Source organism: Acipenser ruthenus, chromosome 10, assembly GCF_902713425.1.
Source record: "Acipenser ruthenus chromosome 10, fAciRut3.2 maternal haplotype, whole genome shotgun sequence".
In the NCBI taxonomy this organism is placed as follows: domain Eukaryota; kingdom Metazoa; phylum Chordata; class Actinopteri; order Acipenseriformes; family Acipenseridae; genus Acipenser; species Acipenser ruthenus.
In genome coordinates, this window is record NC_081198.1 from 23713848 (window position 1) to 23738273 (window position 24426).

A 24426-nucleotide genomic window follows, 5' to 3' on the forward strand; every position below is an offset into this window, starting at 1 on the left:
CTTGATACACATCCCCCTATATGTTATCAGAACTCAGCTACTTACACTTTAATACTCATGCAAACACAAACATATTGTAACGTCCTGAGGGGGCTCGCAGACTCTGCGAAGAAGAGACATCCCAGCAGTGGGGTGACACCTGGGGAGCGCCACTATTGGCGAAGGGGTCATCGGACGATGGGGAACCAGCCAACCCGGAGAGGTGATAAAGGGCCTATGAGGTGATAAAGGGGGATCTGCGAGGGGCTCCCGAGTGGCACATCCAGTAAAGGCGCTCCTCGCAGGATGTGCCCTATAGCCTGGAGATCGCAGGTTCGAATCCAGGCTATGTCACAGCTGACCGTAACCGAGAGTTCCTAGGGGGCGGCGCACAATTGGCTGAGCGCTGCCCGGGTAGGGAGGGCTTAGGTCGGCAGGGGAATCCATGGCTCACCGCGCATCAGCGACCCCTGTGGCCGATAGGGCGCCTGTGGCTCTGCAGCGGAGCCGCCAGATCTGTGTTGTCCTCCGGCACTATAGGTCTGGTGGCATTGCTGTGGATCTGCAGTGCGAAAAATGACGGCTTGGAAGGAGCACGTTTCGGAGGACGCGTGTTCCAGCCTCCGTTTCCTGAGTCGGCGGGGGGGTTGCGAGCGGTGAGCCGGGGATACAGATAATAATTGGGCATGCTAAATTGGGGTGAAAACCGTTGTAAAAATAATTGGCGACGACTAAATTTTTTTTTAAAAAAAAGGGGGATCTGCGTCGTCGCAGGAATGGTGGTTGGATGACAGATAATGGAGACAGCATGATTAGAAATAGGATTAGTTTGACGGAGGTTAAGGGCGTGTAAAATGAATTGCTAAGGGGCATTTCCCGAGCTTGCCTGAGGAAACCACGGACAGCAAGAGGGTTTCCGTGAAGTGAAAGGACATGAGGGAAGGATAGAGACGGAACGGTACCGGCAGAGAACAGTGGGAGGTAGCAAGGCCATGATGGAGTGGTTTAGAAAGAGGGAGATGAAAGGGGAGTGAGACCAGAGGCTAGAGAGAGACAGGAGGAGGAGGTGAAGAGGAGCTGGCTCCAGTCTTGTGTGTGTTCTCCAAATCCCCCCCCCCCACCTCACCATTTCCTGTCGCCTCCTGACTTCTCAATAAATAGTGTTTTTCACCAGCCCTGAAATTCATTCTTGTCCCCTCGCTTGATTCCATCACCTCATCACAACATGCTACAACATTTCTTGCAATTGCAGCGTAGCAGTGATTTAGTCCACATCAAGTGGACTAAAATGCAGTCCACAAAGTCCTGCAAATCTGTACTAACATAATCTTGATTGCAGCGTACCAAACAGATGATCCCAGTAATTTGGTTTAAGTGATCGGAACAAGTTAGGCCGATAACGAGGACTAACCTACAGCTATGGCCAGAAGTTTCTCATCACCCTATAGAATTAACACATTTTGCATCATAAATTTGCATGAAATCTGCTAAATAATCTTACGTTAAAATATTAAATTACATACTGCTTTGTAGTTTTCCTTATACTTAACACTAGAACCACGGGATTTTCAAACTACCTAGAAGCGCCACGTGGGTGTCTTTGACCCATACATTTTTAAACTGCTTCGTTATGAAAATGAAAGACATACTATCAGATACAACTGAAAAGTTTTATTCATGAACATTATTATCTGAAATTTTCATCGCAGAAACACTGTATTTAAATGGAAAATTAAACATAAAATACTTTATTTTCAAAATGAGCGCATATTATTATTATTATTATTATTATTATTATTATTATTATTATTATTATTATTATTATTATTATTTATTTATTTATTTCTTAGCAGATGCCCTTATCCAGGGTGACTTACAAGATATCACATTATTTTTACATACGATTACCCATTTATACAGTTGGGTTTTTACAAGAGCAATCTAGGTAAAGTACCTTGCTCACGGGTACAGCCTATTTAATGGCCGGTGAAAAATACAGTTTGGCGCCCCCTAATCAAAAGGGGGTGCCAACAAAAAACTGTAAATTAAACGTTCAAAACAAAGGGGGGGGGTGGCACAGAGCACGCCACCCAGAGCCCACTGGTCGACAAAAGCCGCCATGTCTCTCTTCCTGCTGGAGCCACGAACAGGGTGCCCGAAAATAAAAAGGGTGGGGGAAAAATGCAGCCAGAACTGCAGCAGGAGGTTCTTTAGGAACAAAAAGAAAGGCTGCAGCCTGGCGCAAAGTAAATAAATGTGGAACACCGACTCGGACTCACCGCAGAAAGGGCATGCGGGGTCTGAGTCGGTAAAGTGACGCAGGACCTCTCCTGACGCGAGCGCTCCGTGTAGCACCCTCCATCCCAGGTCCCCAGCGCCTCTGGGGACCAACGGGGAGTACAAGGCCTCCCACTGGGGACTCTTGCCCTCCGGGGGTTGGAGGGGCTCCCGCCAAGCGGTGTCTCGGCGGGAGACGAGGGCGAGGAAGTGGAGGGTGTGGAGCGCCATAGCGTACAGGGTCCTCCTCGACACGGAACGAAGAGGGGTCGAGGAGAACTGCGAGATCCTGCTCAGGTGATTCTCGAGGGGAGGCCGAGGGGGAGCCTGATCCTTTGGTTTGATCAGCAGGACCGGAGAGCCGGGGGGGACGATGGCTCCACGGTCCTGAGGACCCCCTCGAGATACCCGACAGAGTCTGGGTGCAAAGCTGCTTTGCACTCCCGGATCGCGTTGGTGATCCAGGAGATCCCAGACTCTGGTCACCTTGGCCGAGATCAACAGGCTCTGCACCGCGGGGGATTCCAACGTCTGCGCACCTAGATGGGGGTTGTGCAGCAGGGGCTCCAGGAGGAATACCTTCCCCTCGGTCGGAACCCCGTCTCGGCCGATGTCAAACATGCTCCGGGTCTTGAGCAGGTCCCTGTAAAAGACCGGCAGGTCGGGGAGACGGATCCCCGGGAGGTCGAGCCAGAACAGCTGCCGGTCGTAGCCCAAGCGGTGCAGCTGGCGCAGGAGGAGGGAGGCCAGCGCGCACCACTGCGGGGCCGGGTCTGCATACAGGTATCTCTGCAGGGTCTGGAGGCGGAAGGTGTGCACCTGAGTCCTGATGCACACCAACCCTTGTCCCCCCTCGGCCAGAGGGAGGCTCAGCACCCCCGCAGAGACCCAATGCTTTCCGGCCCAGAAGAAGTCCGTCAGCTTCCTCTGGACCCTGGCCACAAACTCAGGGGGCGGGCTCAGGACGGTGAGTCGATGCCAGAGCATCGACGCCACCAGTTGGTTGATGACCAGAGCCCTGCCCCTGAAGGAAAGCACTTTCAGCAGACCCGACCACGACCTCAGTCTCGCAGCAACCTTGTCCTCCAACTCCACCCAGTTGGCTGCGACCGAGGTCTCCGTGGGGCTCAGGTGGACTCCCAGGTATTTGACCACCCTCGTGTCCGGCGCGCCGAGCGCCATCCTCGTGAGCCTCCTGCGAAGCAGGCAGAGGAAGGGCTCGATGCACAGTGCGTACAGTTGTCCGGACAGAGGGCAGCCTTGACGTACTCCTCTCCTGAAGGCGAGGGGCGCGGTCAGGGACCAGTTCACCTTCAACAGGCACTCGGCAGAGGCGTACAGCATTCGGAAGAGGCCGACGAACTTCGGCCCGAATCCGAATGCTCGCAGGGTTCCAAAGAGATACTCGTGATCCACCCGGTCGAACGCCTTCTCTTGGTCGAGAGACAAGAAGGCGACCGACCGTCCGGTCCCCTTGCAGTAGTGCAGCAGGTCCCGAACCAGGAAGATGTTGTCGAAGATCGTCCGGTTCGGGACCGTGTAGGACTGGTCGGGGTGGATCACGTCTGCCAGCACGGACTTGAGCCTCAGGGAGGCGGCCTTGGCCACGATTTTGTAGTCCATGCACAGCAGCGAGACCGGGCGCCAGTTCTTAAGGCAGCGGAGATCCCCCTTCTTGGGCAGCAGCGTGATCACTGCTCGCCTCATCAAAAGGGGCATCTCCCCGGTCTCGGAGGCTTCTGCCATGACCCGCGCAAAGGCGGGCCCCAGCAAGTCCCAAAACTTTCTGAAGAACTCCACGGTCAGCCCGTCGATGCCCGGCGATTTGTTGTAGAGCATCAGACTGAGAGCTTCAGAGAGCTCGGCCAGAGTCAGTCGGCCCTCGAACTCTTCCCTGACGCCCTCGCCGACTGTGGGAAGCCCGTCCCAAAGAACCCTGCACGCGTCGGAGTCGACGGAATCCGGAGAGAAGAGGTCAGAATAAAAGGCTCTGGCCCTCTCGTTCACGCTCTCCGGATCCGTCAGAAGGGAGCCATCGTCTGCCAGAAGGCTTGTGATGTTCCTGCGGTCTCCCTTCTTTTTCTCCAACGCGTAGAAGAAGTGTGAGCCGCGGTCCATCTCCCAAAGGAACTGGATCCGCGAGCGCACAAACGCCCCCCGGGACCGCTGGAGCTTGCCCCCCCACCCGATCCGCGGCCTTGAGGGTGCAGTTGAAATCACCCCCGAGGACCACGCACTCGTCTGCGCTGATGTTGTTCATATAGGTCGACATCCGGCGAAAGAACTGGACCCTTGCCGGACCCGTGGACGGCGCGTACACGTTCACCAGGTGAACGATACTGTCGCCGTCCCGGATCCGGTGGTGTAACAGACGGCCCGGCTCGACGTCTACCACATCGAGTACCGTGAGAAGAAAGGACCCGGAGAAGAGCGTCACCACCCCACAGGAGGTGCCGGTGAGATGGCTGAACGACACTCCCCCCCCCACTCCAGAAGCCAGTTGGCTTCCGCCTCTGGGGTCGTTTGGGTTTCCTGCAGGAAGCACACAGAGTAACCCCCTTTTTTCAGGTAGGGGATTACCTGGGCCCTGCGGAAAGGGTCCCTACACCCGTTGACGTTCACAGTACCGATGTGGTACATGATCTTCTGTCAGGAGTTGTTGGTGACGCTCACGGGAGATCCTGAGTTCTCCCGACACTGGGTACAGGCAATGCGGCAGCCAGATCCATCACAATGTATTATTATTATTTATTATTATTATTATTATTATTATTATTATTATTATTATTATTATTATTATTATTATTATTTATTTCTTAGCTGACGCCCTTATCCAGGGCGACTTACAATTGTTACAAGATATCACATTATTTTTACATACAATTACCCATTTATACAGTTGGGTTTTTACTGGAGCAATCTAGGTAAAGTACCTTGCTCAAGGGTACAGCAGCAGTGTCCCCCACCTGGGATTGAACCCATGACACTCCGGTCAAGAGTCCAGAGCCCTAACCACTACTCCACACTGCTGCCCACAGCATGATTACAAACAGTGAAAAAATATAATAAAATACACATTTCAAAAGAAACGGGTATGTACATATACCTGTGTACAGGTGTAAACGGGTATATGTACACAGAAAACTATAAAACCGAAATCATTGTTTTTAATACTACATAAAAATAAAATATAACACTACTTCCGGTATGACGGCTGCATTGTACTCTATGGAGGAGTTTATGCGTCTGCCAGCTGACTGTGCCTGCATCCAGGAGCTGTGTAAACACAGACGCAGTTCCATTGAACAACATTGTGTAAACATGTGTAAACTGGTACATATAAACCTGTAAAACCGAAAAATTGAAAAATGTGACATTTCGAAATCTAACATGAAACACTACTATTATGGCTTCCGGTAGACTTTTATGACATGATGTTAAATAAAAGATCTAAATTATGTTCATATAGGTTTTTTTTTTATTATATCTCAATCCTAAAATTCTAGGTGATGCATTGGGCCTATATACATTGTGCGAAACTTTATTCTCACGGATCTGACTGCCCGAACGTGACGGACATAAGAAATGTACAGAATAAAGTTTTCAGATGTACTCGTCATTTCAGTTTAGGACAAGCAAGCGTATTAAGTTAGTCTTATCCTTCACAGTACTAAGTTAATCCACTTGAACAGGATCATCATGAATCTGATTTGGTACACTGCAATCAGGATCTTGTTTAGTCTGAATTAAAAGATGATCTACCTGTGACGATTAACTTTGTGTACTCTGTAATCAGGATTAGGTGTACTAACTTTAGTCCAATCAAGTGGACTAAACCTGGTTAATCCACTAGTTAGACACACCAAGTGGACTAAATTTGGCACAATGCAATTGACTCAACATTCCCCCAGCCTAACTATTCTAACTATCCACTCTGTTACACCTAATAATAATAATAATAATAATAATAATAATAATAATAATAATAATAATAATAATAATATCCAGCTGAAATATGGTACATTCAATAGCCACTAGGAAAGTTGTTCTGAACAGATATAGTGGTTTCTGCAGTACAAGTCTATATTTTAGACTAAAGTATGGTTATAAAAAATAAAATTGGACTAGTTTTAGAAAAATTTAAAATTATGAAAAACAAACATATTCATACGTGCCTGTTGAATTGTTTTGTTGGGTCTTGGAGGATGTGGTTGGACTTGTCAAGCATTCTGTGGGTAAATAAACAATGAAATTTAGCAGAACTAGCAACATTTGCTGACAATAGGGACTATTTTAATGATGTAAATAGCGTCAGAGATGGCAAAGATGGCAAATCTCACAGAGCACTGGAAGTGACAGTTCTTTATCAGAATTTGAAGAGCTATAATCTATTGATAAAAGCTTTCCAGTGCTGTATGAATTTAAGCTAATCACAGAGCGCCAAATAGGTCCTATTGAAACTGAAAGAAAGGATTCAGAATCCTGGGAATCTGATCAGTGAGAGAGATCCGGATCCTGACAGAACAGCACACAATTTCTGTTGCAGCTGCTGTAACTGTACAATAATGCCAACCTGTGAGGAATGTGTTTGTTGTTTTGAAATTCCTTGCATACAGCATTTTTCCTGAAAAATGGTCACGCTATAGGTCAAGCTAATCATACTCCAACATGCAAAATGCCAGTTTAAAAATTGTGTGCCTGGATAGAGAGGTCCTTGATACTGCACTGTTGCTTTTTAGAGACACCCAAGCTGATTCTGCGACCTATCATCAGCAGGTAGCCTGCATTTGTATTTATGTGTTTCAGAATTCTCATACACATTATTACTATTATATAGACAATAAAGTACAAGCTACTGTACATAATCAGATAGTAAAAAGCCACCAAGGAGTTCCGCGGCCTCCTCCTCTTGAGATGTCAGAGAACTCTCAGGTGGATTTTCACTATCTGATTATGTACAGTAGCTTGTATTTGATTTTGTATTGTACCAGCAAAAAAAATCTAATCTTGGCTTTTTTCTTTTGGCTATCATCAGATTCATTAAAATTTCATGCTGACTTTTTGAGTTGTTAAAAATGCAGTTATGCCCAAAAATGCTCTGGAGGCTGTAAAGAGTTTCATGTGAATGGCCTTTGGGTGGCGCTGCAACAGAGGCTACCAGTCGCAGTCCACTGATATCTGCCAAGTATGATTTGAGGAAGGCGAGATCGAAAATGTTTTTTCTCATTAGCGGCGGTTCTGCCATAAGGCTTGGGGAGGGCTTAGCCACCCCCCTTTTTTTAACCCATTGTGCGGATTGTGTAGGTAACTAGCACAATCCAGGTGATAATCGCATAATCAACTCAGTTTTGCCTAATCTGCACTGTCACTGCACACAGCTTTGTTGTTAGTTATAATTACAGGCTAGCAAGAGAGAGACAAGTATTTTTCTCTCTCTCTCGTAATTTGTAAAAATTGTAAATTGTGACGTCATCACTAGTCACCAACGAGTGACAGTATATATAGATGCACATTTTACTCACTCAGGGTTGTGTGTTCAGGGCGAAGGAACGGGAGAGAGTGAGGAGAGAAAGATTAAGCAATTGCTACGTGGTGCTGGAGGACCAGCACGGTCCCTATTTGTTAGTGTCTGTTCGTTTTGTCTATTTATTTTGGCCGCAAGTGCCGTGTCCTGTGTTGTGTTTTGTTCAAACCTTTTATTTACAATAAACCAGCGCAAGCAAGCGCATTTACCATTTCATCCGTCCGGTCTGTGTTATTCATTTCCTGGTTCTGACATCACCACTCAGTCAGCCGCGTGACAGGCAGGTAGTTTACAGGTGTACCAAATTGATGATTTGGAATATATACCTCGGTGCCTTTGTGTGATAAGTGAGTGAAAACCATTCTAAAAGAATAAAACACTAAATCCAGTGTTATAAGTAGACTGGCCGTTGGAAATCATAATAAATACGGCAAATTTGCTGAAGTTCAAAATACTTTTTATCCTTCCACCAGTGCAAAATAGCACCTATACATTGTCTTTAGAAGCTACGTACCCATGTAAGTTGTTATTAGGGTAACTAGACAGCTCTGTGTTCACCAGGACAGGCTGAGACCATGCCATACCTGCGTACGTCAAGTTTCACATTCTATTCTATGATTCTCTTCTATGTCTAGCGTTTCAAGTTTCATTCTCTAAAGCAGTGCTAGTACTGTGGAATGTGCAATGAAAGTTGGGGGAGGGTCAGGTGACATTTTTATCCAATTGCGTGTCATGTAGCGATTCCAATCTAACTGTGGGCGTTTAGAAGGCTGAGATATATTGCAGGAAGCCATTCAGCTTTTACAAGTATATATATATATATATATATATATAGTGTTTTAAATTATACATTTTTATTTATTATTAGTTTTACTTGTTTAGTTATAGTTTATATAGTTTTTAGCAAAAGCTAAACATGACAACGTACGTGGTCTTTCTATAATGCGCAAAGAAGAAGTCCCCCGGGTTGACATTGTCTATGCCTTTTAGGATTTTGAATGTTTGAATCAGATCTCCGCGTAGTCTTCTTTGTTCAAGACTGAATAGATTCAATTCTTTTAGCCTGTCTGCATACGACATGCCTTTTAAACCCGGGATAATTCTGGTCGCTCTTCTTTGCACTCTTTCTAGAGCAGCAATATCCTTTTTGTAACGAGGTGACCAGAACTGAACACAATATTCTAGGTGAGGTCTTACTAATGCATTGTAGAGTTTTAACATTACTTCCCTTGATTTAAATTCAACACTTCTCACAATATATCCAAGCATCTTGTTAGCCTTTTTTTATAGCTTCCCCACATTGTCTAGATGAAGACATTTCTGAGTCAACATAAACTCCTAGGTCTTTTTCATAGTTCCCTTCTTCAATTTCACTATCTCCCATATGATATTTATAATGCATATTTTTATTGCCCGCATGCAATACTTTACACTTGTGCCGTTTTGAATTCAGCACTAGCCTCTTTGGCTGTCAATCATTTTAAGATTGTATAAAGACGTCAGGTGGAGGAAGAGAGAGCGTGATTGTAGGAAGTGACGTAATAGTTGACGCAGAGAGAGAGAGAATGAGAGAATGCAGTATGGCAATAAGTTGTAATAGTTTTTTTTTGTTTTGTTTTTTTTTGGTGTCTAAGCTTACCGTTAATATATGAAATATAGCTTTGACACCACGGATGTTTTGTATATGGGGAAACTCGTTAGGACAGGAATGATGTCAAGTCGACGATTGAGGAATAAAGTGGCGAGTGATTTGAAACGTGCAGGACCAGTGAAGACGCCGACACGGTTTGCAATTTTGAATTCACCAATGGTTATTTAATGTGTGGAGAACAATCCATATTGATTTAAATTAACGAGACTGAAACCTGGAGTTTTTATTTGTTTTTTGTTTTTGATTGCCTACTGGATTGTTATGGAGTTGTCCTGCACGTGTATTTGAGGAGGACGGCTGACAACTGTAGCGGGACTTAATCAATATTATGGAAGTTCCCGTCGTTTCTCTTTTGGGAAAATGACTGTTTAGATCTATGTCACGTTTCTTTCTTACTTTGCTTGACTTTATTATAGCCTCCCGGTCATTATTTCTGTTACTTACCTTGATGCAAACTGCTTGTTTATTATCTGTATGTTGGTGTAATGACTTGGAAAATATTGTCTGTTTGAAACCAGATATATTTATGACCAGATTTAAAGAAAGTGTTTTCATACTAATGGTTTTTTTTCCCTTCTTTCTCTCTCTCCATATTAAAACTGTATTAACTGAGTTTCTTTGCATATGAATCAGTTAAACTGAATTGCTATTTGCACAGCCTGTGATATGAATGTTTGTTGTATTAAGGGTATAAAATTGATTCTTTGTATAAATCAGTTAAACTGAATTGATACTTGTACAACCTGTGATATTGATAGTTTCTTTGCATATGAATCAGTTAAACTGAATTGCTATTTGCACAGCCTGTGATATGAATAATTTATGAATGTTGGTTGTATTAATGGTATAAAATTGGTTCTTTGCATATGAATCAGTTAAACTGAATTGCCATTTTCTCAATATGTGATATAGATGGTTTGTGAATGTTTGCTGTGTGTAAAGAACTGCATCCGAGGAATAACCATAGTTAATCCGTTAGGAGGGCTCAATACGAGTAATGGAATTACCATTTAACCATAAAAAAAATCTTATTGGCTATTCAGTTTAATTGCTTGTGCTATGCTTAGGATAATGCGGAGACCATGTAAATTGAGAAATATACTATTGTATGTTTCTTAATAGATATGGTTTCAGTGATTGGGAACTAATTGAGTACTAAAGGTGTCAAGGAAGAATGCTCTTAAATGTGTGGTGTAAAACGAAAATGAGTGACAGTACTGGTTATGGAATAAATGTTAATGGGTGTTTATTTAAAACCCTATGCTTAAGTTATCAAGAGTCAGTTGCAATTTTTATATTGTAGGGTCACGTAGGTAGAAACTTGGTTTTGCTACAAGGTCCGAGTAACGAGTTGTGTTTTATTGGGAAGTTTATATATACTTTCCTGGCGCCCGAACTTTATTAGGCCAATTTCGTTACATAATTTGGCGCCCAAACAGGGACAGAAACAAATGTGAATATTTTTGCTTCTGACGGTTTGATTGTTGATAAAATGGCGGAAGAAGTCAATTATGATAACTTTGCATTGATAGGGCAGGATGTATTGTTAGAACCAGTACTTGTTACATGCGGTTCTTCATGGCAGGATCATGATTCATTAAATGTAGGGTCTGATCGTTCATTGTCTACTCCAGGATTAAGACCTTTGCCGACACCCACTCCAAGAGCTAGAGGGGGTGGTAACCACGCTGAATTTCGTACTTTAATTGGTACTACAGAGATAGTTAAAGAGGTATCAAAGGAAACTCAAGCTGCACAGGAACAGTTGTTGGAAAACCAGAAAGAAATACAAGAGCAGATGCGCTCTGATTTTGTGAGGCTGGAGTTTAATTTGGAGAAGGAAAGACAAAAGCAGTTAAGTGAGATTATGACTTTTGTGGAGAAGGAATTTCAGAATTTTGGACGGATAATAATTGAGAAAATTGAGGGAGAATCTGCCAAGGTTAAAGAAGAAGGAAATTGGAATATGAAGCAGTTAACTTCAGAAGTGGGTAGTGAACTACAGCAGGTAATTCAAAATGTGCAGAGTTTAGCTCAGTCAACAGTGGATGAGATTACAGGCTTTAAAACACAAATTATTAGAGAATTTAAGGATTTACAGGGTTGTCTGCAGAAAGAAATAGAGGTGTTGAGTAATCAAATCAGTCAATTACAAAAAAATGTGGAAGGATGTGATTAAATATGTGCAGAATTGTGTTACTTGTCAGGTTTACAAACCTGAGAATAGACTTCCAGGAGGGAAGCTTCAACAGACTGAAGTTCATCGGCCATGGGAGATGGTTGGTGTGGATTTGATGGGTCCGTTACCCCGGAGTGTTAAAGGAAACACTCAGTTACTTGTGGTAGTAGATTACTACTCTAAGTGGGTGGAGTTATTTCCTTTGCGAAAGGGCACGGCTGATGTTGTGAGTAGGATCTTGGTTAATGAAATTTTCACGAGATGGGGAACTCCTGATTGTGTTCTTTCAGATCGTGGTCCTCAGTTTGTATCACAAATCCTACAGGAAGTGTGTGATCGATGGCTTGTTGTAAAAAAATTCACTACGGCTTATCATCCTGAGACCAATTTAACGGAAAGGGTAAACCGAACTTTAAAACCCATGATTGCTTCTTTTGTAGGGAATCAGCACAAGAAATGGGATCAGTATTTGTCTGAATTTCGCTTTGCTATAAACTCAGCAATTCAAGAATCCACTGGATTTTCGCCGGCTGAGATAAATTTGGGACGGCGTCTCCAAGGTCCCTTAGAGAAGACCTTGCAGTGTGCGGTTAATCCTGATGCTTCTGCTTATGAGGTAGTTTCCAATCTTGATCATATGCGTAAGCATATTTCTGAAAATGTACATAAGGCTAGAATTCGGCAAGAAAGAAACTATAATAAACATCGTAGAGAAGTAAATTATGACCTCAAGGATCGAGTGTGGGTACGAGCGCATCCCCTGTCAAAAGCAAGTATTTCCTACTCTGCAAAGTTAGCTCCTCGATGGGTAGGTCCATACCGAGTTGTTGGTAAACCTGGGCCTGTTAACTATCAAGTTGTTCGAGAAGACAATGGAGAAGATTTGAAAACTATCCATGTTGTGAACCTTAAGCCTTGTTATCCTTCTGCTGAAGTCTTGGAGGAACGAGAAAGGTTGGGGGTTATGGATATTTTTATTGAGGAAGATAGTCCTGATGATTTTTTAGGGTTTACTCAGGAGGAGATTGATTTAGCTACCCCGTGTAGTGTTAGCTTTTAACAAGGGGGGGGAAATGTGCCGTTTTGAATTCAGCACTAGCCTCTTTGGCTGTCAATCATTTTAAGATTGTATAAAGACGTCAGGTGGAGGAAGAGAGAGCGTGATTGTAGGAAGTGACATAATAGTTGACGCAGAGAGAGAGAGAATGAGAGAATGCAGTATGGCAATAAGTTGTAATAGTTTTTTTTTTTTTTTTTTTTTTTTGGTGTCTAAGCTTACCGTTAATATATGAAATATAGCTTTGACACCACGGATGTTTTGTATATGGGGAAACTCGTTAGGACAGGAATGATGTCAAGTCGACGATTGAGGAATAAAGTGGCGAGTGATTTGAAACGTGCAGGACCAGTGAAGACGCCGACACGGTTTGCAATTTTGAATTCACCAATGGTTATTTAATGTGTGGAGAACAATCCATATTGATTTAAATTAACGAGACTGAAACCTGGAGTTTTTATTTGTTTTTTGTTTTTGATTGCCTACTGGATTGTTATGGAGTTGTCCTGCACGTGTATTTGAGGAGGACGGCTGACAACTGTAGCGGGACTTAATCAATATTATGGAAGTTCCCGTCGTTTCTCTTTTGGGAAAATGACTGTTTAGATCTATGTCACGTTTCTTTCTTACTTTGCTTGACTTTATTATAGCCTCCCGGTCATTATTTCTGTTACTTACCTTGATGCAAACTGCTTGTTTATTATCTGTATGTTGGTGTAATGACTTGGAAAATATTGTCTGTTTGAAACCAGATATATTTATGACCAGATTTAAAGAAAGTGTTTTCATACTAATGGTTTTTTTTCCCTTCTTTCTCTCTCTCCATATTAAAACTGTATTAACTGAGTTTCTTTGCATATGAATCAGTTAAACTGAATTGCTATTTGCACAGCCTGTGATATGAATGTTTGTTGTATTAAGGGTATAAAATTGATTCTTTGTATAAATCAGTTAAACTGAATTGATACTTGTACAACCTGTGATATTGATAGTTTCTTTGCATATGAATCAGTTAAACTGAATTGCTATTTGCACAGCCTGTGATATGAATAATTTATGAATGTTGGTTGTATTAATGGTATAAAATTGGTTCTTTGCATATGAATCAGTTAAACTGAATTGCCATTTTCTCAATATGTGATATAGATGGTTTGTGAATGTTTGCTGTGTGTAAAGAACTGCATCCGAGGAATAACCATAGTTAATCCGTTAGGAGGGCTCAATACGAGTAATGGAATTACCATTTAACCATAAAAAAAATCTTATTGGCTATTCAGTTTAATTGCTTGTGCTATGCTTAGGATAATGCGGAGACCATGTAAATTGAGAAATATACTATTGTATGTTTCTTAATAGATATGGTTTCAGTGATTGGGAACTAATTGAGTACTAAAGGTGTCAAGGAAGAATGCTCTTAAATGTGTGGTGTAAAACGAAAATGAGTGACAGTACTGGTTATGGAATAAATGTTAATGGGTGTTTATTTAAAACCCTATGCTTAAGTTATCAAGAGTCAGTTGCAATTTTTATATTGTAGGGTCACGTAGGTAGAAACTTGGTTTTGCTACAAGGTCCGAGTAACGAGTTGTGTTTTATTGGGAAGTTTATATATACTTTCCTGGCGCCCGAACTTTATTAGGCCAATTTCGTTACACACTTTTCTGTATTAAATTTAATTTGCCATGTGTCTGCCCAATTTTGAATGCTGTCTAGATCATTTTGAATGACCTTTGCTGCTTCAACAGTGTTTGCCACTCCTCCTATTTTTGTGTCGTCTGCAAATTTAACGAGTTTGCTTACTATATCAGAGTCTAAATCATTAATGTAGATTAGGAATAGCAGAGGACCTAATACTGATCCCTGTGGTACACCACTGGTTACCTCGCTCCATTTCGAGGTTTCTCCTCTAATCAGTACTTTCTGTTTTCTACCTGTTAACCACTCCCTAATCCATGTGCATGCATTTCCTTGAATCCCTACTGCGTTCAGTTTCAGAATTAATCTTTTATGCGGGACTTTGTCAAAAGCTTTCTGGAAATCTAAATAAACCATGTCGTATGCTTTGCAGTTATCCATTTTCAGTGTTGCATCCTCAAAAAAGTCAAGTAGGTTAGTTAGACATGATCTCCCTTTCCTAAAACCATGCTGGCTGTCTCCCAGGATATTGTTACCATATAGGTAATTTTCCATTTTGGATCTTATTATAGTTTCCATAAGTTTACATATAATAGAGGTCAGGCTTATTGGTCTGTAGTTACCTGGTTCGGTTTTGTCTCCCTTTTTGTGGATTGGTATTACGTTTGCTATTTTCCAGAGCAGCAATATCCTTTTTGTAACGAGGTGACCAGAACTGAACACAATATTCTAGGTGAGGTCTTACTAATGCATTGTAGAGTTTTAACATTACTTCCCTTGATTTAAATTCAACACTTCTCACAATATATCCAAGCATCTTGTTAGCCTTTTTTTATAGCTTCCCCACATTGTCTAGATGAAGACATTTCTGAGTCAACATAAACTCCTAGGTCTTTTTCATAGTTCCCTTCTTCAATTTCACTATCTCCCATATGATATTTATAATGCATATTTTTATTCCCCGCATGCAATACTTTACACTTTTCTGTATTAAATTTAATTTGCCATGTGTCTGCCCAATTTTGAATGCTGTCTAGATCATTTTGAATGACCTTTGCTGCTTCAACAGTGTTTGCCACTCCTCCTATTTTTGTGTCGTCTGCAAATTTAACGAGTTTGCTTACTATATCAGAGTCTAAATCATTAATGTAGATTAGGAATAGCAGAGGACCTAATACTGATCCCTGTGGTACACCACTGGTTACCTCGCTCCATTTCGAGGTTTCTCCTCTAATCAGTACTTTCTGTTTTCTTCCTGTTAACCACTCCCTAATCCATGTGCATGCATTTCCTTGAATCCCTACTGCGTTCAGTTTGAGAATTAATCTTTTATGCGGGACTTTGTCAAAAGCTTTCTGGAAATCTAAATAAACCATGTTGTATGCTTTGCAGTTATCCATTTTCAATGTTGCATCCTCAAAAAAGTCAAGTAGGTTAGTTAGACATGATCTCCCTTTCCTAAAACCATGCTGGCTGTCTCCCAGGATATTGTTACCATATAGGTAATTTTCCATTTTGGATCTTATTATAGTTTCCATAAGTTTACATATAATAGAAGTCAGGCTTATTGGTCTGTAGTTACCTGGTTCGGTTTTGTCTCCCTTTTTGTGGATTGGTATTACGTTTGCTATTTTCCAGTCTGTTGGTACAACCCCTGTGTCAAGAGACTGTTGCATGATCTTGGTTAGCGGTTTGTAAATAACTTCTTTCATTTCTTTGAGTACTATTGGGAGGATCTCATCTGGCCCAGGGGATTTGTTTATTTTAAGAGCTCCTAGTCCCTTTAACACTTCTGCCTCTGTTATGCTAAAGTTATTTAAAATTGGATAGGAACAGGTCGACATGTGGGGCATGTTGTCCGTGTCCTCCTTTGTAAAAACCTGTGAAAAGTAATCATTTAATATATTTGCTATTTTTTTTTCTTCATCTATGATTTTGCCATTTGTGTCTCTTAGACATTTAACCTCCTCTTTGAATGTTCTCTTGGAATTGGTTTTAGCCTCCATATTGGTAGAGATAGTGTGAGATGGGGGAGAGGGACTGAAAGACAAGATGGATGCGCCCGCTAGGTACCATGTGGTATGCAACCCCCCTTTTCCCCCGCAGCGGGAATGTGCAATGATAGAGTGGAAACCCCTATCATTGGACAGAAGTAAGTGGAGTGTTTTCATCTCTTTCGAATTGACTCCATGGATATCCGTGCTTTCTAATACAAACATATGCACTGAGCTGTACTGAGGCCTTGTCCAAAGTCAGTTTAAATCTCGTGCTTATATGATTGTATTGGAGGTATACCTTTCTTGTACAGTGTTTTTGAATCAAAAACCATTTGTCAGCTTAATTTCTTCACTACAACAATGCCTGTGCAAAGTAGCTGTGTACACGAATTTGTGACTATCACTCCAACACAAGTGAAGCAGACACCGTAAAAAAGGTACAGGGTCTGCTACGAAAATGAAAACAAAAGAAAACACGCAAGAAAAATGTGCAGTGGTTGCGAAGGCAGCCCCAGGTTCTGTTGTATTGAACATTTCAATAAGTGGCAAGTCGATACTGGCACACGTTTTGATGTTTGATTTTTATTTGATAATTACTGTTTACTGATTATTGTTATCGCTATTAGCAGCGTTTTTGTTTTCATTGTTAATAAAAAACAAAAACAAAAAAAACGTTTTTATCTCTATTGAATATTGATATGTAGTACACAGCAGCATAAAGGGTTAATGAAAAACAGTTTAAGTCATTTATTTCTGTTTTATTCATCATATGTTAACATTTTATAGCAATTACAGGTTTGAAAACATTATTATTATTATTTTCAAAATCGGGTACCTGGGAAGGGGTTTCATTTTTACACCTGGAGTTGAAGTGGTTAACAAACAGGTGTGCAGGGTTTCCAGGTTTCAGTGATTACGGAGATTTTCCACTCTTCCAATAAAAAAATATTCAATTGGTCCCTGATGAGCCATTCATGAATCTAAATTAAAACTAAATGTACTGGTTGAAATTGTATATTTTGGCAATGTATTAACATTTCTTTGATATTGCAAATTACCTTTTTCTTGCTTCCTATAGAAGAACACAATTTCCAACCTTGATTTCAGCCTAGGGATTTACAGGCATGTAAATCCATGGACGAAGAAATCGAGATTTTGACATTTTAAAGAAATCCAAGGAAATCAATTAGCATTTACATTTTATACAATTCTATTTAATTTCTGTTATAGTTTCACTACAAAAATGATAAAAAATGCTGATAAAAATGGCAGCAGCAAGTTTTTTTAAGCAGTTGATCTAGATATTTCAGAGGTGATTCTCCCCTAGCCCTGCAGAAAGACAATTCTTACTGCATGGTCATGCTGAGCCAGCCTTTATATCCTAAAGGAAGTCATGTGATAGGAAACACCCCACCCCTATAATTATTTATTTTAAAGTACCATTATAAATGGTCCACACAAATATCAATTGGTTGTTCGCTGCTGTATGGGGTATACATCTGTCCAGTGCAACATACAAAGATATCCCAAACATTTTCTCTGGCAAATGGAATGATCTTGAAATCAAGTTCATATAAGTATGATAAACTCCAATAAACAGATTTCAAAATATGTGTTTAAACTGAGGTATTTTTAATTGTGAAAGAGGCTGTTTATCTTTTTGTCAAATATACATTTTTTGGTAGCCAGAAAGAACACTGAAAGTGATTATTTTGTTCTGAATAATATATATATATATTTTACAACATATTAATTTGTTGTTTTACTTTTTTTGGAATATTTGAATTCAAAATTGGTTAAAAGTTGTTTTCTTAAGCATCTGTTTGTGTGGTACTTTGGACAGCTATTTGGCTTCATTTTTTTGGTACCTGTACAGCAGAAAATGACCAAATCCATTTATTTTATTTAACAAAAACACAACATATGCGGCAGATCCTAAATAATTTATAACCCATGGAAAACAGACTGTTTACAAGTTTGAACACATAAGGTATGTTTTGGTTTTAATTCAAGTAACACTATGGTTTAATACACAACACATTTAAAAGAACAATATTGTTGTGTGTTACAGAACACCCTACATTGTTTACAACACATTACTTTATCTATGATGTATCCCTTGTTGTCAGTATAGTTTTAAGCACATTTCTGATTGTTTTAATATTTTTGATTCACACTTCATAATCAGCTGAAAATACATTAATCTGCATCATTAGCCAGAAAAGATCATGTGTGTTTTAACATACAGGGTGAAACATTTGCACAGCATTGTTGTTTTACATTGTTATCAGTTGTCCTTCAATGTTGACATTATTGAATAACTCCCTGATTGCCAAACAGTCTCAGTCACAGACATTGCTCCTTTGCAGATCATCCTCCACGTACGCTCCAGTTTTCTCAATGATCTGACAATGCTGTGTGAATTATGAATCAGCCTGTAGAATATCGAGTTCATGCTCCTTCTACAACCATGCTAATTTCCACAACAAGCACTCATTCAGAGCAGCAGCTTTGTTGCAAGCGGGAGCATGATCTGGATACACTATGATGTTTTTAAGAGAACTTCTCTGCTCCTAACGACCACGCCTGAGAAATATGTTATATATTCATATAAATATATGAGGTGTGAAAAAAACATGCCTACATTGAAGAATGTACGGAAAATAGATACAGCAAAAGCAAAGTATTGCGTATCTTGAAACACTTCAGGGTGTTCAGTAACACTTTATACAATCAGCATTGTTGAATTCAGGAACTTGTCTTACAATAAGCTTGCACATGTTAGCAGATAACACAAGATAGCAACACTTTTACTTTGCTTGCACAGCGTGGTGCTCTTTGCAGATCTCTCCTTATCCTCGCAGGATATTTCTTTGTAACTTGTGAGTTGTTTGTGTCGTATTACAAGATGTGTTCCACCTGCACTGCAGATCAAAGGGCAGCGTTGAAGGATGGGCCTGTTTATTGTCCATTGGTGTTTGTAAGAGAGCAGCATTTTATTAAGTAAAAATAGCCCTTAGAGCCATCTTCATTCATTTAACATAGTTTTGATCTGTTTGGGGCTGCAGATGTGTTGCTAATCTGTAATAGTGGACTTCATACTGAAGGCTGAGTCAATGAATACAGATCAGGACGTTAAAAATGCCTTGATTCCTCGTGGACTTTCTACCGAAATGCCCATTAATAGAGGTTCACTATGTATTGAGATATCTTTAAAAATACAGTTTAATATATGGATTCTACAGTATATTATATATTTTGGATCACCAAATATATTGCACAATGTGTATTAAAAAGGTATACAGTAGAATGTCAAAATACTGAGCTATACATTTCATACGACTCACCAGGTATCCAATATGACTTCTTGCTATGCATATATATGAATGACTCCTGATCAATAAGAAAGATTATTAATCCATAAGGGAAGCTCCCTTACCTTCCCCGTGGTGCTTCCTCTGTCTGCTATAGAAGTCTTCCCCCACAATACCTGAGAGCACAAGAAGGATCCCCAGGGATAGGAAGATTCTGATGTCATTCCCCAGCCCGTATGACTCTGAATTGAGGGAGAGACAGAATCAGTGGTTGCACCGGCTGTGTGGAGACACAACACAGGGATAAGAAGTATTTCTGTGAGCCGAACCTGACCCCCCTGAGCGGCTCATCTACATGTTAACATATGAAGAGCAGGGGTGACAATTTAATCTCATAGTATAATGTGTACAATAGTGTTTATTAAATCTTCATCGTTAGGTTAAAAAGGTGGTCAGCTTTACAATATTTGTAATAATTCAGACCAACATAAATTTGATTTAATGATGTAAATAGTGGAAATCAAATATTTAAACCTGTTGTTTGTGGCCCTTACTCTATTAGTGAAGGCACTACATTCCTTTCTGAGTACCCGTTAAGCATGTGTTTGTACTGCTGGTATATAAATAAACAGGGGCTCATTTTAAACCCTTCTATACTAATCCAATCTGTGGAATTCAGTGTCAGATAGATATATAAGGATGCCTGTACAAAAAGAGACACATTCGTATTACATCAAACATATTTAAGTAAAAATAAATGTCATGTCTTTCGTGCACATTTCAAACTGGCAGATCATACTTGCTTTTAATTGCCGACATGGCTGCAGAGGCACAGAAAAGTTGAATTGTGTTATAATGGACCATTAGTTGTTTATAGTTAAAGCATATTAATTGAAATTATATTGCATTAAACTAAAAATGGTATCAAAGGTACATGATTAAAACGCTTCAAATGTAGGGCCTATATACATTGTGTGAAACTTTATTCTCATGAACCTGACTGCCCGAACGTGACGGACATAAGAAATGTACAGAATAAAGTTTTCAGATGTACTCGTCATTTCAGTTTAGGACGAGCAAGCATACTAAATTAGTCTTATCCGTCACAGTACTAAGTTAATCCACTTGAACAGGATCATCATGAATCTGATTTGGTACACTGCAATCAGGATCTTCAATCAGTCTAATTTAGCAGATGATCTACCTGTGATGATTAACTTTTTGTACGCTGTAATCGGGATTAGGTGTAATCAACTAGTTAGACACACCAAGTGGACTAAATTTAGTATGCTGCAATTGACGCAACATTCTCCCAGCCTAACTATTCTAACTGTCCACTCTGTTACACCTGTATAAAACATCTAAAGGATACTTACAGTTTTTTGCAACTGCCATACTCTTGAACACAAATTTGGGGTTGTCATTTTCTTTACATGCACATTTTGGTTTACTGTATCTTAGTGGACTATACACAAATATTGTATGTAATAATAATAATAATAATAATAATAATAATAATAATAATAATAATAATAATAATATCCAGCTGAAATAACGTACCATTCAATAGCCAATAGGAAAGTTGTTCTAAACAGATATAGCAGTTTCAGCAGTACAGTCTATATTTTAGACTACAGTATGGTTATAAAAAATAAAATTGGTCTAGTTTAAAAAAAATGCTTTTATTTAGTTTAGTAAAATTATGAAAAACAAACAGAATCACACATGCCTGTTGAATTGTTTTGTTGGGTCTTGGCGGATGTGGTTGGACTTGTCAAGCATTCTGTGGGTAAATAAACAATGTCATTTAGCAGAAGTAGCAACATTTGCAGACAACAGGGACAAATTTAATGATGTAAATAGTGTCAGTTCTAAATATCGTCTTCTTGAAATTAAAAACCTGATTCTTTGCGGACTTTGTTCCACTGTATTCTTATTGTTAAAAAGTGGTAATGTTTGAATCCACCGCTTTTTCAGTCATTAGAATAGTGGCTGTATTTCCATTCAAGAGAAATATCTCCAACTGTTGTCATGCAAGTTTAGAGGTCATTTTCCTTTTGAACCACAGTTTCAGTACAATTACACAGGTTTACATGTCGTAGCACCGAAGACAGACATACTCTAAAGAGACACTCACGCTGTTTAGATGTTGCTTTTCATCTATTTAGATCCTCCACTGTTTGGATCAATTGAATCCAGTATGACACAAAGTAAAAAGCTCAGGACTTACCTGTCACATCAAGGTAGACTGGGCGACTGCGTTTGTTGTTTGCTGAGTTTACAATCGTCTCTTTTCCATACACACAGGTGTAGTTTCCAGTATCACTCCTATTCACTTTTTTAATGGAAAACGTGACAGCTGGTAAGCCTTTGGGAACGGGTTGTGAGTCGACAATGCTTCCATTTTTATATAGATGGAAAAACCCATCTTTCTGTATTGCATCTTTGAGTTCAACTGGTATCATACATTTAAATGATATGTCCATTCCTTCCATTGCACACTCTTTGTCTAGCTGAAGCATGAGTGAATGCTGTGACTCTGAAAATACAGTTTAATTAATGTACCTTATAATACTTCTTAAAATATACAATAACAATACAGCTCTCACTAAAAGAAAACTACATGGAAACTCAAATTGCTGAAAGGTACTACCACAAGCTATAAATAAACTTAACAAACAGCTATAACAAAAATAGATTTCAAGAAATAATCCCCTTATACCAGATCAAAGTAAGACTCCGGTATTAAAGTATGTTTCTTCCAGTTACACCTTAATATAGAGACAGGCTGATGTTTGTTAATGTTATCCCCTGTCCTTACCTTGTACATTCAGGTAAATCGGAGGACCATGGCTGATGTTTTTCACATCTCCTGGATTCTGATTTCCATACATGCAGGTATAGTTTCCAGTGCCATTCTTCCTGATGTCTTCTTTTACAAATGTGACAGCTGCTATTCCTCGATCTGGCAGTGAGCTGACCTTCTCTCTGTTTTTATATAAATGGAACCAATTCCTCTCCTTGTTTGGTTGTTCTCCATGCGCAGCTGTTATCACACATCTGAACTCAACGGTCTCCCCTTCCACTACAGATGGTTTCGTAATTTGAAGTATCGCTGTATGGAGTTGTTCTATTTGTTTTAAAAATGTAAAAATAACAGATGAAAGACAACAAGCAGTTTAGCAAATAGAACATGAACATGTGTTTTTCATGGTAATATAAATAAGTTGAATCTGAAATTGCTGGAGATCAAGTTCTTCTATGACACCCCTGGATCAGCCCTGCATCAGCGACAGCAGGGTGCAAACACACCCCAGCATGTTTAAAATGAACATCTCACAACCCAGCAGGGTGCAAACACACCCCAGCATGTTTAAAATGAACATCTCACAACTCAACAGGATGCAAACACACCCCAGCATGTTTAAAATGAACATCTCAAAACTCAACAGGGAGCAAACACACCCCAGCGAGTTTACAATAAACAGCTGAGGGGGCTCCCGAGTGGCGCATCCAGTAAAGGAGTGCAGAATGCGCTCTATAGTCTGGACGTCGCGAGTTCGAGTCCAGGCTATTCCAAAGCTGACCGTGGACGGGAGCTCCGAGGGGGCGGTGTACAATTGGCTGAGCGTCGCCCGGGTGGAGGGAGGGTTAGGTCGGCCAAGGTGTCCTTGGCTCACCGCGCATCAGCAACCCCTGTAGTCTGGCCGGACGCCTGCAGGCTTGCGTGTAAGCTGCCCGAGAGCTGCGTTGTCTTTGTAAATTGCACTCTAAATGTCATTCATTTATATTGTAATCAAGTATTCATTCATTATATCTTATTACATCAACATGTCAGAGACACACATACCTGTCGAAATCAGCAGAACGTCTCCAACTGCAAAAACTAAAAAACAAACGATTATTTAAAAAATAAGAAAACAGTATGTACAAACATTAAAAAAATATGAAAAAATGATACTTACACAGAATTATTAAATTAATATCCCAAATCATTTTGAAAGCTGTCCAATAACTTTACTTACAGTATGAATGTCATCTGTTTGTAACAGAACGAAATATCACAGTAATGGAATTACAACAGTTCCCTAAATAGATATGGGGAAATAATACTGAACTAGTGTTTCTGTTCCACATGTATTTCTGATACAATCAAGTGAACAGAATAAGAACAATTCCTTTATGACCAGTTTGCCTGGTTGTATTAAACTGTTTTTAACAGTTCTGGTAGTGTATGTGTGTGGACTGCCTCCTTAGACAGGGACACACAACACTATGGCAGGTTAGCGACTAGCCTTGGTAAATTGGAGTGTAGTCCGACTACGCCAATCTCTTTTATATGCAGTAATGAATAAGATACTGAAAGATCCTCTAAAACCAGTGCATTAATACTAAAAGCAGTATCTCAACACACAGGCTATTTAATAAGGTATGATAAGCTCAAAGCTCTAACACACAAGAACCACACATAAAATGAGAGGACACTAAATCAAAAAGTAAATTTATTGGAAAGTTACACAAATCATATTAAAATCATGAAGTCAGATTCATGCTTTGTACAATAGCAGATCTGAAAGAGATTGTTTAAGTGATGTAAACTGCATTGGTTTATCAGTATAAGTGCCATTAACTCACAGTAACTAGCAGGCAATACATGAATTAGGATTAATATACAAGATAAATCAACTCATACTACAGTTCTAGTCCCTGAAGACAGGAGTCTAGATTCTCAGTGCTTTTTACTCCAAATCATTAGAAGCATTTTTTTCCCCTCAGAAAGGAAAACTACAAATCCCAGTGATAAAATGCTGGC

General features: G+C 40.3%; 1 protein-coding gene across 2 annotated transcripts in view; it reads right to left on the reverse strand.

Annotated features, from left to right (window-relative positions):
• LOC117405516 (uncharacterized) overlaps nt 1-23753 on the reverse strand; it is a 48350-nt gene extending 24597 nt beyond the window's left edge. Inside the window, exons 1-4 of one of the 2 annotated variants that reach the window (XM_034008634.2) lie at nt 23579-23753; nt 23464-23499; nt 22435-22743; nt 21844-21948 (exon numbers count right to left, since the gene is read on the reverse strand). In XM_034008634.2, coding sequence (XP_033864525.1) covers nt 21844-21948; nt 22435-22743; nt 23464-23499; nt 23579-23609 — 481 coding nt within the window. In that variant the 5' untranslated portion in view covers nt 23610-23753. Of the gene's footprint in view, nt 1-21843; nt 22153-22434; nt 22744-23463; nt 23500-23578 lie in introns of both variants that reach the window. The other variant, XM_034008626.2, reaches the window with a different exon arrangement.
• Between the last annotated feature and the right edge of the window lie 673 nt (nt 23754-24426).